General features: G+C 41.9%; 1 protein-coding gene across 1 annotated transcript; it reads left to right on the forward strand.

Annotated features, from left to right (window-relative positions):
- The first annotated feature begins 1,577 nt into the window (after nt 1-1,577).
- On the forward strand, nt 1,578-16,667 carry LOC143608544 (uncharacterized). Its single transcript, XM_077083563.1, has 2 exons — nt 1,578-1,690; nt 14,312-16,667. The coding sequence occupies exon 2, from the start codon at nt 14,414-14,416 to the stop codon at nt 16,391-16,393; it is 1,980 nt and encodes a 659-aa protein (XP_076939678.1). The 5' UTR covers nt 1,578-1,690; nt 14,312-14,413; the 3' UTR covers nt 16,394-16,667.
- The last annotated feature ends 542 nt before the right edge of the window (nt 16,668-17,209 follow it).

A 17,209-nucleotide genomic window follows, 5' to 3' on the forward strand; every position in this document is an offset into this window, starting at 1 on the left:
TTTTAAATAAACTCTATGCCTGAATGTCTAATAATTGACCCTGAAACTTTCACTAGCTTTGATCCCTAACTTTCAATAAATACACTTTTAGGCCAATACATTATTTAAATGTAACCACCGTGATCTTCAAAGTGGGCGTTTGTTAATTTTTCTGCCAAACTTTTTAAAATAAGCCTTAAGTTAAAAAGACGTGTATCCCGGATAAGTTCTTAAACTTAAAAGTAAAACTCAACCCAAGCCCCCTCCCTCATAAGTTAATCACAAAACCACACTTCCCGTGGGACTTGAATTGCTACAACACCACACTAGCTACCACCACGTGGTGCTAATAATTTATAACATTTTGCTGATATAATTAAGTCAATTTCAGTTGTTTGCTGTGTTTGATATTGCATGTGCAAGTTTGATTTCATGTCTGCTAGTTCAACATAGGATTTCAATCCATCATGACTCCATATTTGAAGTCAATATGTGTTACCAAGTTTGAAATCGTCCCAGTGATCAATGAAAATGCTTATTATATTAGGCTTGGGTTAGGTTTTGATATATTGGTTTTTGAAATATGATGAGTATGTTCATCGACCTAGACATAAATTTTGACTAGAAAAGAAAGAGTAGAGGTGAAAAAATAGTTGGAAGTCCAATTTTGTGTCAATTACTCGTTTTATTTGTAACTTGGTTTCACATGACACATGATAAAGGTTATTTTATTTCTATACATATACATACATTTTCCTTTTTGACTTAAAGGTACATTAATAATTTTAACCGACACAATTACATATGCATATATTTTCCTTTTTGACCTAATGGTACATTAGTTACTTTAAAAACCCGACACAAAAGTTGACAAACATCCAACTCGAGGTTAAAAAAGTTACATTTCAACAAACTATTAGTCCAAAAATACAATTAATGAAAGATTTGGTGGTAAATAGATGGAGATATACATGAATGAACAATGGTGGTGTGATGAACGTGGTTTGGTGTGGTGTTTGTAGTTCGGTGCTAGTAGTTCGGCTTGTTAGGATCGTAAAAATTGGAGTTTAACTTTTAATAAAAAAACAAAACTGTCACTGATTTAACGAAACAAAACTAATGCATTTCTTATTTGGAAAGAAATATCAACTTTTAATAACCATAAAAACAAAAATGCAAAAAGTAAAATATTTTCAAATAAAAATAACATAAACAACCGATTTAACGAATTAAACAGAAATAACAATTTTTACTAACCATAAAAACAAAAATGTTAAAAGTAAAATATTTTCAAATAAAAATAACATAAATAACCGATTTAACAAATTAAACAGATTTAACAACTATTACTAACCATAAAATAAAAAATTGCTAAGAGCAAAATATTTTCGGACAAAATTAACATATGGTTTGTGAACGAAAACGGAGTTCCCTCTTTTGAAGAAAAGATACCTAAAGCATATTAAATTCGGCCCATTACTAAAAATAGGCCCAACAAGTTTTCAACATGGGACCCACATGACCCATCGATGGGTTCGAGGAAGTGGAAAACACTCACGCTTTCCACACCCTCCTCCTCATAATAATATTAATCTATCAAATTCTCTCTCTACATGCATGCTTAAATCTTCAAAATTGTTCAATTTGCTTCACATACTTCACAAATTGACTTCAAATTAGTCACCAATTGAAGCTCTAATTGCAAAATTAGGTATGTAATTTACACAGTCGTCACTTTCCGCTTCAATTTTCGTGCATTTTAGTGTTAATTGTTCCGAATTTTCGATGAATTGATTTGGAAGCTTAATAGGAGCTGATTTGTTGCGATTTATGTACATTTTGTTAGTTAGGTTTTGTAGCAGTTATTGTTATTATTAACTATTTAAGGTGCATTTTTTTATTTTTTATTTTTTTTACTATGTTAGGTAAAACTGAAAAGTTAGGGTTTCTGCATTTGGTTCAGTTTTGTGATTATTTAGGAAACTGACTATTGCCCTAACTTTTATGAGTATTATTAGATCTGGAAAACTAGAACTGATATATGAATATTGTAACTGACTTGCATTGGTTGGTTGGTTGATTGCCTAATTAAGTTAAAAATATTAAATATAAGGTGAACTTAAAACTGCAGTGTTGGAATTTGGAAATTATTTAGGTCGTATATATAAACCGTGGCGGACCTAGAAATTATTTTTACGTGAGTAGGAAATGTATCGCATATAAACTGTTTCAGGTCGGGTCTGTTTGGTTGATTGATTGCCTAATTAGGTTAAATATATTTTTAATATGTAAGTTGAACTTAAAACTGCAATGTTGGAAATTATTTAGGTCGTATATATAAGCAGTGGCGGACCTAGAAATTATTTTTACTGAGTGGGAAATTATCGCATTTAAATTGTTTCGGGTCGGGCCGGCTTGCATGATAAAATCCAAGTAATAAGGTTTAACCTATTACCTAAGTACCTAGCTTTAAGCTAAAAACACACACGTGACATGTTTATATTTATTATTATAATAATAGTAGTAGTAGTAGTAGTAGCAGCAGCAGCAGCAGCAGCAGCAGCAGCAGCAGCAGCAGGAGCAGTAGTAATCAAAATCTACCAAATAAACATCTGATCAAGAAAATAATCACATAATTAATCAAAAGGCTAATTAAGTTTTTTATTAAATATCAAGCAAACGTTAGATGTTTCTATATGTGATCAAATGGGCTAAATTATTTATATTTATATATATATAAATTTCTATCTAGTTTTTCTTAAGACTAGAAATTTTACTGGGGTTGGTTTGAATTTACTCGTATATATAGCGAATAAAGTTAAAATTCCATGGGGTGCGGGCGATCCCATGGATTTAACAAGCTCCGTCTATGTATACAAGCTGATGAGGTTATTGTATATTGATAGTTACATTATGGTCCCTCGATAGTATTTGGATGGATGCTATTGCGCTTGATAGAAAAGAAATATTATATTTAAATTGTTTATAAAGGTTTCATATGTTAATGAGTACAACACGAAACATTTGAATCAGTTGATTTATTAACATATCTAAACGTAAAAGAGAATCAAGAGCAAGAATAACTTTTGTTGGTATTCGTTTTGTTACATACTAAAATGAATGATATGCATGATAACTAATAAAACGCAATTTGATGAATAACTAGTACCGACGGAAACCGTTTATGATAGCTCTCTTCATATACGCATGGCCTTTATCTAAGAAAAATCTCTTTCGTAAGTATCCGTTGAAAGGTGATGACTAAACTGATAATATTACTACTTTGGCACAAACAAGAAGCGTAATTGAATAAAGATAATGATTATTGATGATCACATATGCTAACCTATACGAGTATGGTTGATTACAAGAATAAATTTCACATATTGATCATTAAATTGAAATATGGTTTCTTACCAAACTACATGGTGAAAGAAAGAAAGCGAAGGGATATTATCTTATAGAAATCATATTGATGACACATGAAATCGTTACATAAGTTAATAATCTTATATTGCCTTAAATGCCTTGGATATTTATTCATGCTCATTTGAAACATTCCGGTGGAAGAAAGTAAGAAATCAAATCTTATGGTCGTATTTTCTCTTTTGGATGAACATACAAGTAAACAAAAAACAAACATACCAAGCAGAATCCTACTCATAACAGAGCTAGTGATAGGGTTTGCTAGTCTAGGGAGGATGGGATGGGGACAAACCTTTCCTCTATCTGAAGGGATAGAATGACTGCTCCCATGCAAGTAAGAAAATATATAAACACATATATAATAATTTGGGAGAGTAGTCGTTGAAGATACGTGGATCGGCTCACTGGTAGACGATTAACTTTCCTCGGGTATGAGTATGCTATTTCACCGATGGTTCTCCGGAGTATGAGTTCTTCCACCTACAAAACGAGCAGCACCGTGAACTTACCCCTCAGAAAGGGACAGAGGGGTCCTCTTTGGGGTAACCCTCCGGTGTGAGAATAAGAGATTGTAGGAGAAAATAATAATCTAAGAGTGAGTAAGGAATTGGAATGTATTTTCTTGCTTACCTCCCCTTGTGGAGGTGGTGTGGTATTTATAGTGTTAGGGTTTCCAATGATCGGGCTCAGATCCCATTAGGGCCTTTTTGGCCTCCTCCTATTGCTTTGCGCCACGTGTCCTTAGGACACCTGGTGCTTTTTCATTGATTATTCTCTGACCCAGGCATTTTACCTGACCCATGTGCAATCACGTGGTAGCACATGGGTTTTGCTGAGTTGTCCACCTTTCATTGGCAGCTGTCAACATCAGCATATTCTTATTCCTTAAAGGATACCTTCTGGAAGGTTGTCTGACGAGCACAATCAAGGTTGTCCTTATCCTGATTTGAATAAGGACGAGGTTGATTATGTGCACGTGTGATATGCGCCTATCCTGAGGATGCGCGAAGTCTTCTCTTTATTCTCACGCGCAGATGTTCATGCGCAGATGTGATATGCGCAAGCATATGTAATATGCGCCACGCGCAGATGTGATATGCGTGAGCATATATGATGCGTGAGCATGCGATATGCGCCACGCGCAGATGCGCCACGCGCAGATGTGATATGCGTGAGCATATATGGTGCGCGAGCATGTGATACGCGTGAGCATATGTGATGCGTGAGCATATATGATATGCGTGAGCATATGTGATGCGTGAGCATATGTGATATGCGCCGTGCGCATAGGTTTTGGCTTTGTGCCTTCATGATATCTTGATTTCAAGCCTCTTGTCTATATCTTGTGGGTTGACCCGCCCCGCTCGATGTTAAGGCACAACATACCTCTTCAAGCCCCCCCAGTCTAATGTGTGTCTTGTCTCGCGCGAGCGAGGTAAGATAGATATTAGACTTAACAGTTCTCTTTTAATAGGGTTTTGTCTTTTCCTTTTTTATTTCTTATCGTTGCGCGAAATTCTATCCTTGTGGTTGAAATGAATCGTCCATGTACGCGGTTGGTTGGTGCTGACATGCGTCAGAGATGGAGACATGTCAGACTTTTCGTGTGCTCGAGGTGCTACAGTTGCCTTTCATGTCCCCTCACACAGTGTCAGGAACACGTGTCGCGCTCGTGTTGCCCTGCACCTGCGAGTGGGGGCGCGTGAACTCTGATCAGTACCTGTTTCGTTCCCTTTCATGTCCCCTCACACAGTCAGGAACACGTGTCGCGCTCGCGTTGGCCTGCACCTGCGAGTGGGGGCGCGTGAACTCTGATCAGTACCTGTTTCTCTCTCTCCTGGGTCTATAAAAGCAAGCCTTTTGAGTTATTATTCTTCATCTTCATTGTTATTTCAGAGCTTTCCTTTCCTTCCATTTTTATTCCGATTTCCGTTCTTGAAGTAACCTCTGTTTGATTTCACAGTTGTATGTCTGATAACCCAGACACCACAATCTCCCCCAGCAAACGCCGTGTAAAATCATTAGTCATGTCCACTTTGAAGAAGACCGGCAAGGAAAAACGGGCTGCTGAGGCCTCGTCGGAGGAGGTGGGGAAGGGCAAGACAGTAAAGAGGTGGGATGAGATTCCCTGTAAATTGAGACAGTCTGATTTTGACAGTCTCATCGCCTCTCAGGGTTTTCTCCCTGAGTATGGCTGTATGCTTCCGGCGGCCGGGCAAACGGTGGCAGATCCGCCCACCGGCTATATCTCCTTATATTGCCATTTTTTCACTTACTGCAACCTTCGTCTCCCGATGACAAGGTTTATGGGTGCGCTGCTTCAATTTTATGGGATTCACATATCCCAAGTCCATCCTTTTGGACTTTTGCGCATGACTCATTTTGAGTTCATGTGCAAAGCTCAGCGCGAGGAGCCAACCCCTCGGCGCTTTCAATTTTTTTATAAGCCAAAAATCCAAGATTCTTGGTTCTCATTCGTTCCTCGCAGTCAGAAGGTCAAGTGCTGCACTGTTTCCTTCAAGAGCCTTCATGACTGGTCTGAGAAATTTTTCTATATTAAGGCTGGTGTGATTCCCATCCGCATGACCATGCGCGCGATCACTTCTGCGCCCGCGGATGTGAATGTTTTTAAGAACCCAACTGGCGCATGGGTTAATAAGTTAACTGCTGAACCATCCCCCGCCAAGAATATTTGCGAGGAAGCGCTGGTGGGGGTTGGCATGAGCAGGAGGTGGGCCGACAGCGCGACTGAGCCTGTTATCCAAGTTGATGGATTATGTGAGTTATTAGCTCATTGCATTATTTCTGCGTGAATATAATTCGTTTTGCTGATATAATTTGTCTTTGTTTTATGCAGTAAGCAAGGAGTACGTCCACGCCGCCTATGATGAGCATATGGAGGGTGGCTCTGTCGCGCTGGGCGCTGGGGAAGTTGGCTTCCCCGATCGCTTCGCTGATATGTTCATCCCTGTTGATTTGGGATTTTGCTTTGACAGCGATACGCCTGGTAGGCCTTTGTACTTATGTTTATGCCTTTAGAATACCAAATTTGGTTAATATTTCTGTTGCACGTATTGTAGATGCGCTCGAGAACTATGAGCTGGAGCTCGCGGAAGAAGAGGTGGAGGAGGAAGCTGAGGTGCCACAACTCAAGCGTAAAGCTAAAGGGCAAACTGGCGCAGGGGCCAGTAAAAAACAGAAGAAAAATGATGCCCCTGTTGCTCAGGATCCTCCTACTCAGGCGAAGGGACTTAAGAAAACCAAGGGGTTTACCTCCAAGGTTTCCTTGTCTTCTTTGCCTCAAGGTGTGGGCAGTCTTCCTGTCCACACGAGGTATGGTGCCGCCACCTCCTCTCTTCGCGCGGCGGAAAAGGGAAGCGGCGCTGCGCCTGCTGTTTCCTCTTCAACAGGTATACTTTGTTTATACTTTATGGTTTTATGAGCGTGATTCCGATAGAGTTATTAATGAATCTTTGCTCACTCAAATGTTTGTAGAGCCGGCGACCTTGGTGGATCAACCTCAGGCGCAACAAGGTACCGAGGCTGCGCCGAAGGTTGCTTTAAAGTCCCCTGTTTTGCCCTAAAAAAGGGGGAAAATGGACTTCATGGCGATGTTTAACTCGCGAACGGCGGTGCGCCAAGGTATATATTGCGCTTTTATTTTCTGACTTTTTTCTTTTTAGATCAAGTCTTGAATCATTTTTCTTTGTTGGTTTTTTCATAGGCATTATAGCTGGCACACAAGCTGCTGGCGGCACTGCTGGCGCCGGCGCCAGCGCCGTTGGTTCTGCTCCTGCTCCTGCAAGCACTGAATCTCCCCTCATTGGGATTACTAAGGAGCAGGAGGCTGTTTTACGCGCTGATCTCGCGGCGTCGAGACCTCCCTCACCTCCTCCTGCGCGCAGCCCTCCTCGCGAGACTGGTTTTGATTTTCCAGGTCGCAGGAGAAAAGGCCTGTTACAGAGGAAGATGAGGAGGCCCATTTTGAAGACTCCGGTGGCGGCCGCGCAAGCCCTGTAGCGCCACGAGATTTCGTGGCGCAGTCTTCTCATGGGGCTGGCGCTGACTTTTCTGCTTGCTCCCCGCAGGTATAAGTTCGTTTTGCTCCGCTGCGCGGACTTCCGTATTAGTGTTTAGATGACTAGAACGTTGCTTTGTGTTTGCAGGAAGCCGATCACATATACCGCCCGAGATAGATATTACTGAGGATAGCTCATTTCAGTCAATGGGGGTGTGTGAAGACTTCTGGGCTCACTCCATGCCTCCAGCTGAAAGGAGGTTTCAGGAGGAGCGCGCCCGCGTGGACATGCTCAACGACCATCTTTTCGCTGGGTCAGCGTTCTTTGCTGCCTCCCAAGAGCTTCGCTATGATTATGTAAAGGTGCGTGATGCTCTTGCGGAGGCCAAGCAAGAGGCTAAGGTATCTGCTTGGAATCTTTCTGACGCTCGAGAGAGAGCTGAGAAACTCCAAGCAGAACTCAGCGATAACCGAGCAAGTGCCAACGCTGCCTTCGTGAAGCGCGGGCATGAGCTGCAGGCTGCGCAGGAGAAGCTGCAGGCAGCAGAGGCGGACGCGGCCAATGCTGCCTCTGCTAGCGGCTCTGGCGTGGCCAAAGGACCCGCTCCTGACACTATTGTGATAGAAGACGACTCCATTCAAGACGAACAGCTTGACTATGGCAAGTTTGGAGATGACGAGGAGCGGGCTGCGCCAGATGCTGAGGGAGGTAATGATGAGGGCGATGAAGAGGCTGACGTCGACATAGAGACTTGAGAAGCCCTTCATGTTTTTTTTTTTTTTTTTTTATTTGCAGTTTGTATCTCATCATTTTGTAAATTTGTAACCTTTTATGTTTTAGAATGAAATTTTGTTTTTCCCTTATTCGCATCTTGCGCATTCCCCATTAATCTCTTTATATTGCATGTTTGCTTGTTTATATAAGATATGCTTGCACGTTGAAATAAGAACAAGGTTGTAAGGAAATTATTTTACTTAATCCTTGTCATATTTTAAGTGATTTTGCAATATCCTGACTATGTTGATACCAATCTACCATTCAACTTTTGAACTTCTTTCATGGTGGATGGTGAGGGCATGTCAAGGATAGCCTCCACCTTCTTTGGGTTCACCTTGAAACCATCCTTGGTGACCATTACACCGAGAAATTTCCCTTCTTCTACGCCAAATGTGCATTTGCTCGGGTTGAGCTTCATGTTTACTTACTTTAGGCGCCAAAGGGTTTCTTCGATGTCTTTGAGCATTTGTTTTTCCTCCCTGCTTTTGATCACCAAATCATCCACGTAGATTTCTAGGTTTCTTCCAATTTGCTCGTTGAAAACCGCGTCCATGAGTCTTTGGTAGGTGGCTCCCCCGTTCTTCAAACCAAAGGGCATTTTTGTGTAACAAAAAACACCCTTGTCGGTTCTGAAGGCAGTCTTGTCCTCGTCTTGTGGTGCCATTTGAATTTGGTGATAGCCCTTATAGGCATCCAGAAAACATTTGAGCTTAAATGACGCCACAGAGTCCACCTTCGCGTCAATGTTTGGGAGGGGGTAACAATCTTTTGGACATGCTTTGTTGAGGTCTTTGAAGTCAATGCACATCCTCCATGACCCGTTGCTCTTCTTTACCATCACAGGATTGGCTACCCATGTCTGGTATCGTATTGGGCGGATGATGTTTGCGCGCAGTAGATCCTCTACTTGCTCATTCATGGCCTTTGCCTTCTCATCCCCCATGATTCTCTTCTTTTGAGCAATTGGCTCTACGGACTTGAACGTGTTGAGAGAATGTTGCGCCAGGTCTCGCGGAACCCCAGTCATATCAGAATGTTGCCACGCGAAGACCGACATATACGTTGTGAGCAATCTTTTCATTCTCAACCTTGTGTCGTCTGATATCGTAGCTCCAATTGTGATTGTTTGCTCTGGGAATTTTGGGTTGAGAATCCATTCCTCTGGTGCGTTGTTTGCCATTGGAAGTTTCATTCTCCCTTCCCGCGGAATACTTGTCACTGCGCACAAATGATCTCGGTATACAAATGTTACACCTGTTGGTTTTGGGAACCCCAACGCGCCGTGCGCTGGCGACGGTATGGCGTTGAATTGGGCAATCGTTCCTCTACCCAAGATCATATTGTGGCATGAAGTGGTGGGCAAGACCAAGAAGTTGACAATTTCAGCTCGCTTGTGTTTCCCATCCCCCATAGTTAGTTCAAATTGTATCTGACCTAAGGGGTGAATGATTTCATTTGAAACACCCGAGATTGGTGCATTCACAATTTCGAGCCTTGCTTGGTCTGCTGGATCCAACTTCCTGAAACATTGCTCATACATGATGTCTGATTCGCTGCCAGTGTCCACCAGGACTTTTGACACTTCATAATGAGCAATGTGTGTAGTGATGACTAGATGACTGCTGATAGAAGGGCCTCCCCTGATTCTTGGGAAGATTACTTGTTGCTCGCGCCAATCTCCTTGGACTTGCGCGCCTCTCTTTCTCGATCTTTGCCCTTGCCTTCCTCCCTCGGCTACACAGATTCTTTTGAACTTTTTGCTGGCTGAGGCTCCATCTGGTTGTTCATTCTCTGGTCTTGGGTTTTTCACCAGGTGAGCCAACTTGCCTGATTTCACATCTCTTTCAATCGCATCCTTCAAATGGTGGCATGCATCGGTGTTGTGCCCTGTGGACTTGTGAAACTCACAATACTTGCCACTGTTTGGTGGTCCCTTATAGTGTAGTGGCTTGGGGCTTTTAAACTGGACATTCTCTGTGCTTAACACTTGTGAAGGCGTTTTAGTGAGGGGAGTCCATATTCTTGGTAGAGGTCTGTTAGGCTCTCTGCCCCCCTCCCTCTTGTCACCCTCTCCGCGATTACGACTGTCTTTTTGGGGCTGGGGTGAGCTTGATTGCGCCTGCTTTTCTGCGGGAGAAAAACTGGTTTGTTGCAACCTGGACCATACAGAGTTTTGTTTGCCCCTCCTTTCGTTGTTGCGCGGTGCTTCTGCTTGGTGCCCTCTTTCTCTTGCTCTATCTTGGGCAATTTGTTTTTCATTTCGCGCGAAGACTCGCGATGCTTCCATTAGCTTGGCCCAAGCGGTTGGCATGCCATCTCTGCTCATGAGAGCTCTGCGGAGTTGATCACTGTGCGCACCTTGTATAAAGGCCACGCGCAAGAGTTGCTCAGTGATACCTCCAATTGCAAGAGATTCCTGATTGAAACGAGTTATGTAGTCTTCAATCGTTTCATCATTCCTGCGCACGCAGTGCATGATGTCATCAGGGTCGCGCGTGTGTCTGCGCTGCTGTACGAAGTGAGCTTGGAACTTCTCCAATAGCTCTTCGAACCCATCGATTTGCCCAGTCGGCAAGCTTTCGAACCAGACACGCGCCGCGCCCGTGAGGCAGCGAGCAAACATGTGACACCATGTTGGCATCGTCCAGCTTTCTAGGTTTCCAGTGTTATAAAAACCTTGTAAGAAATCGTCTGGATCTGTTGTGCCATCGTACTTGCCCAACCCACTTGGCATCTTGGTTTTGTGTTGAATGGGAGCCTTCGCGATGCGCTCAGTGAATTTTGAATGCTTCACCAAGATGGCTGGCCTGTACGGTGTGGTTACGTCCACTTGCCCTCTCGCTGGTGGGCTGTACGGTGTGTACAGATCCAGATCGGCTTTGGCTCCAGGCGCCATGTTCATGTGCGCGCGGAGCTGTGAGCCTCCTGCATGAGTATCTCGCGTCTTCCTCATACTGTGCACTTCTTCATCACTAAAATCAGCGTGTTCAGTGTGAACAGAGTGACCATCTTCCGGCGCGCGCGCCCTTTTTGTTGTTCCTTGAATGGTTTGCTTATCAAACGCGAACCTTTGTGTTAGGTCGGCTAACTTTTTGTGTTTGACTAGCTCATTGTATTTGTCCACTAAACGCCGTTGCTCGTTTATGAGCCATTCTTTAGGGTCATTTGTTTCATCTTCTGGACCCATTGGTCCTTTTTGTTTCGCGGCGGTCAAATTTTGGAACGTGAGATCGTCTGGAGGAGTTTCAGTCTGGCTATGAGGAGTTGTGATGAAGGGATGGTTACTGGTGGTGCGCGCAGAATCACGCGGCACCCTCAGAAACTGCTGTCCCTCATTAACATCCTCACGCTCAATATCCTCCAGAACTTGATCGCTGTTTCGAACACCAGAAACCATGGTGAAGTTTTTCAGAGAGAACTGATGAGATTTTGTTGCCGTTGTAACAGGTGATGGCGCCAATGAAGAAACGTGGATCGGCTCACTGGTAGACGATCAACTTTCCTCGGGTATGAGTATGCTATTTCACCGATGGTTCTCCGGAGTATGAGTTCTTCCACCTACAAAACGAGCAGCACCGTGAACTTACCCCTCAGAAAGGGACAGAGGGGTCATCTTTGGGGTAACCCTCCGGTGTGAGAATAAGAGATTGTAGGAGAAGATAATAATAATCTGAGAGTGAGTAAGGAATTGGAATGTATTTTCTTGCTTACCTCCCCTTGTGGAGGTGGTGTGGTATTTATAGTGTTAGGTTTCCAATGATTGGGCTGAGATCCCATTAGGGCCTTTTTGGCCTCCTCCTATTGCTTTGCGCCACGTGTCCTTAGGACACCTGGTGCTTTTTCATTGATTATTCTCTGACCCAGGCATTTTACCTGACCCATGTGCAATCACGTGGTAGCACATGGGTTTTGCTGAGTTGTCCACCTTTCATTGGCAGCTGTCAACATCAGCATATTCTTATTCCTTAAAGGATACCTTCTGGAAGGTTGTCTGACGAGCACAATCAAGGTTGTCCTTATCCTGATTTGGATAAGGACGAGGTTGATTATGTGCACGTGTGATATGCGCCTATCCTGAGGATGCGCGAAGTCTTCTCTTTATTCTCACGCGCAGATGTTTCATGCGCAGATGTGATATGCGCAAGCATATGTAATATGCGCCACGCGCAGATGTGATATGCGTGAGCATGCGATATGCGCCACGCGCAGATGTGATATGCGTGAGCATGCGATATGCGCCACGCGCAGATGTGATATGCGTGAGCATATATGGTGCGCGAGCATGTGATACGCGTGAGCATATATGTGATGCGTGAGCATATGTGATATGCGCCGTGCGCGTAGGTTTTGGCTTTGTGCCTTCATGATATCTTGATTTCAAGCCTCTTGTCTATATCTTGTGGGTTGACCCGCCCCGCTCGATGTTAAGGCGGGTACATACCTCTTCAGTCGTGAATGTGATGGTTTTTCGCTCGTTGTGTAGAAATAGTCACGAAACTAAATTATTTTGTATCACATAAAAGGACATGCCATTATAAAGATGATGGATCAATATGATTTAATTAGTTTTATGTTTGTTTAGTGATCTTTGCTATGCATTTAATGATCAAACTTGCATGAACAAAGTGCATATTCTTATGTAAGTTGGAGGCTAACCCTAAATGTAATAAAATATATGTCTGAATTCATACTTTCAAATTGAAATCATCTTCAATTGCATACGTGCTAATTCATCTATTTTCTTCTTTGGAAATTTAACCGTCCATTAAGAAGTTTTGACTTAGCATGTAACTTTCTCATGACCAGCTTATCGATAGTGAACTCGCCAAACGAGAGAATGCCGGAATTTATCTAATTATTTGTCTATGTGACTATTCAATAAGTTAGTGATACGAACCCGTCTCAAGCTCAAGGGTCAAATGAGACAAATGGGTGAGGATGGTGAAGGGTCTAAGTAACCGCAACATTTATTAATAAAATTTTGTGTATTTATAGGTTTTTGTTTTAGTTTATAGGGTGTCGATGTTTATGTTTATGAATTTACTTGGTTAAAATCCTTGTAATGGAGATCTAATCCTTCTCTAATCGGATTAATATTAATTGGAGAATAGCCCATCTCGAAAATCGGGCCAACTATCCTTTAATTTCTTGCTTAAGTTTTGGTTTCTACTAGTTAGTTTATTCATCAAATTGTGATATTTAACCAATAAGCCCTTGTATAAAAATTGATATACTTATTGCTAATTGATAATTGTATTATGGTCCTTCCATGGTAGTATTTTGATGGACAATATTTGTTATCTTATCTTAAGTGGCAAAATAAAGAAGTTCATTATAAGTTGGGCATTAAAGAGTACTGTCGTATGTTACTTTTGTTGAATCTTGTTTTATGTTGAAATTAGACCTGACAAAATAAACTTCAGTGTTTAAATTTGGGTCAGTATGGGTAATTATTAGTACATGTGGGTCATTTGGGCCTCAAATAATTTCTAGGTGGGTTGATATGGGCAAAATGAATGGAAGAAGACCTGATACAGTCGTGGGTCAGAATGGGCCGATGAAAAGTACATCCGGGTCAGAATCGGCTGTCTTGTACTCATCTGCGTCTCTTTCTCTTGCCGTTGACAGATAAACTCATCTTCAAATCCTCAATCCTAGGCCTGGCAAATGGGCCGGGTCAGGCGGTTACAGGTTATGAGTCAAAATGGGTCGGTTAAAAAAGGGTTATTTTGGTTTGGGTCAGGTTGTGTTCGGGATGAAAGGGGTTTGGCTCAAAACGGGTTGGTTTAAAAAATGGCATAAGAATCATAACTTGAGAAAATTCAAATAATTTGGCTAACAGTCCTATATTTAAAGGATTTGGAAAATCCTTCCAAAATGTTGATGTGAAATTCATATGAAAATGTGTGCTTAGTTTTGTAAGTTGAAGAGTAATTGGTCTGACTTCTTAAGTTAAAATGTAATATGTTCTATTTGAGGGAGTCAATTATTTTATTCTTTCTGAAGGTTTAACTCCTGGAGCTATGCTACAAAATTAATTAAGTTTTTATGCTGCACTTTTGTTCACATTTTTTTCTATTCCACATAACTAACATGAAGCTTTAATGCAGGAACATATAAATATACTTGGCTTACTGGTAACTTATGCTCTTCAGTACCTTTAGAAGTTTGAGTATGAACTGATATAAAAATACCATAAAAACCCGACCGTCATGTCTTACAATAAGGTAGAAGCTCTTAGAGAAAAAAATGATGCTGAAAAGTTAATTCTTTCTAATGATTACATTGCTGCAAGAACAAAACTTAAAAAAGCCCAACAGCTTTTCCCTTCACTTGATCACATAACACCGATACTAACAGTTTGTGAGATTGTATCGGCCTCCACAAACATAATCCCGGGTTATGAAACCGATTATTATTGGATTCTTCAACTTATGCCGTCATCCACTTTCGCTGATATAACTTCTCAATATCAAAAACTCGTCTCTCTTTTACAACCGATCAAGTACAAATTCCCTGCTACCGAGTTAGCTATCAAGCTTTTACAAGAAGCTTATTCTGTCCTTTCTGACAGGAAAAAGCGTGTGGCGTTTGATATTAAACGAGGTACAAGTTGGGTGAATTATGAATCTTATGAAAGCAATCCTGAAAAAGAAAGCATCAGTGAGAAAGTTAATGGTAATTATATTAACTTACAAGAATCAGGTTCTTCATCTTCTGATGTAATTTCTGAAGGGTATAAAGGTCAAGACACAGATATTAACTCGGGATCACATGCACAAAAACAGGATTTTTACAGTTTTGATACTTACAGAACACCCGAGTGTTTTGAACCAAGGGATATTTGGGCGGTTCATTGTAACTTAACCGAGCCAAGCATTGGGGGTAGATACGGTCAAATTGGTCAAAGATCAGAGGGTGAAGTTGAAATTACATGGTTGAAACCAATCCCAGTAACCGAAGGCGAAAGAAGATGGTTTGATGCGGGTTTGCCTGTTGCTTGCGGGTCGTTTTGTTTAGATACAGAAAGAAGCGGAACGGTGGGGTTGAAAGGGGTATTTTCGTACAAGTGCTTGTGGGTTTCGGGAATCAGTGAAGATTTATACGAGATTTACCCGAAAAAGGGTGAAGTTTGGGCGGTTTATGACAATTTTGACCTTGAGGAATGGTCTTACAACCCGGATATCATTAAAGGGTGTTCTTTTAAGTTAGTTGAAATTATTACTGATTATTCTATTTACAAAGGTGTCGAGTGTGGTCAATTGGTCAAAGTCAACGGTTTTAAAAGCATATACGAGCGACAAACCGATGAGCCCAACAATTTTCGTATCGGGCCCCGAGATTTGTACATGCTGGCCCATAACGTCCCGGCGTATAGGTTCACAGGCGGTGAGATTTACGGGGTTAACGATGGCATGCTTGAGCTCGACCAGTTGGCGTTAAGAAACCAGGATGACGGGCCTGTGGTTGAAGAGAGAGATCCTGACCTTTTGGTTCCTACACCGAACCCAGACAGGCCCAACCCACAAAGCTCGGTTTTGGGCCCTAATTGGGCTGCGAATGACTTCACAACGGGCCAAGTTTGGGCTATATACCCGGGAAAAGACTTGATGCCTCGCCAATATGTTCTCATTAACAACATGATTTCACCGAGTGGGTTTTCTGCAACGGTTCTAGAACCCGAGGGTGGTTTTGAGATTGAAGCGGGTTGGAAAGCCCGAAACCTGCCTATTGTATGCGGGATGTTTAGAGCGAAAGAAGTCAAAGTCAATCTCGACATAAATCAGTTCTCCCATTTGGTCAACTGCTTCAAAAGCACGACCGATTTTGTTTACAAGATTTACCCGTCAAAGGGTGAGATTTGGGCGGTTTATAGAAACTGGAAGTCGGGATGGAATCGGGCCGCCTACGATAACAGCAAGTGTTGGGTGGTTGAAATCTTGTCTGACTTTTCTGACGGGGAGAAGATGACGGTTGCTAGATTAGTTGAAGTCAAAGGGTGTCTGACTTTTTTTCAACGGATGCAAGCGGAAGACAGATTTGAAATGGTTCGAGGGTTTTCTAGGAGAGAGATGTTGTGTTTTTCGCATCGGATTCCGGCTTTCCGAGTGCCTGGAATCGGAGGGCACGGGATTCCCGAGAGTTCTTGGCATTTGGAACCGAATGCCTTGCCGCCTAACAATGGAAAGTGATAATCAAGAAGGTGATATTTAGGGTTCATCTTTAGAGCAATTGTTATAAGATTATTGTTGAGTTAATTTGATCCCTGAATAAGATTGTGTAGTGTAGAAATAAGCAAATTATTTGTTCATTTTCTTTTTTAAATGCACCTTATTTGAGTAGGCATTATAACTTGAAACAATGGGACGGGTATTCGGATATGAGACCGAGTATGGTATTAATTTTAACATTTTTTGCGGGTTTGGGTCGGGTATGACATATGGTGATCCTTTTCCAATTCCCCGAACCTTTTACCAAACCGAAACTGGTTATATTAATATTGAGGTGCACAAAATACCCGGTTTCGGATCCGATCCGGAACCGGTTCCTACATGTACCCGAACTGCGGGTAGGACCAAATATAGGATTTCTCCCCGGAACCGGTGGAACCGGAATCGGAAATACATGGTCAAAACTCGACCCTACCCGAAACCCGAAAAAAACCTGGTGGAACCGGTCAAACCCGACTATACCCAGAACCGGTTCCTACCTGGACCCGGTTTTGACTTTTGTTGACCATACCCGGAACCGGTTCCTATTCGGTTTCTGAAAATACTCGGTTTGTGCACCTCTATTAATTAATATGTTATACAGTTTTTAAAAATGTATGATGAAGTGAGATACTTGAAATTATTAAAATTGTTGACTTGTTAATTATTAGTGTACTTGACTATTTGACATTTCAAATCAGTTTGTTAGGGTAGTTTAAGATTGGGAATTAAGTAATGGGCACTTTAACAATAATTTTTAATCACATAAGATCATAAAATGGTATCGGGACATAAGAT

This window comes from Bidens hawaiensis, unplaced genomic scaffold (genome assembly GCF_021521415.1).
Source record: "Bidens hawaiensis isolate Kalapana, Puna unplaced genomic scaffold, B.hawaiensis_p1.1 tig00419396_1, whole genome shotgun sequence".
Taxonomy (NCBI): Eukaryota; Viridiplantae; Streptophyta; class Magnoliopsida; order Asterales; family Asteraceae; genus Bidens; species Bidens hawaiensis.

Coding starts and splice junctions, on each gene's coding strand:
- LOC143608544 (XM_077083563.1), top strand. CDS start 14,414: ATGTCTTACAATAAGGTAGAAGCTCTTAGAGAAAAAAATGATGCTGAA.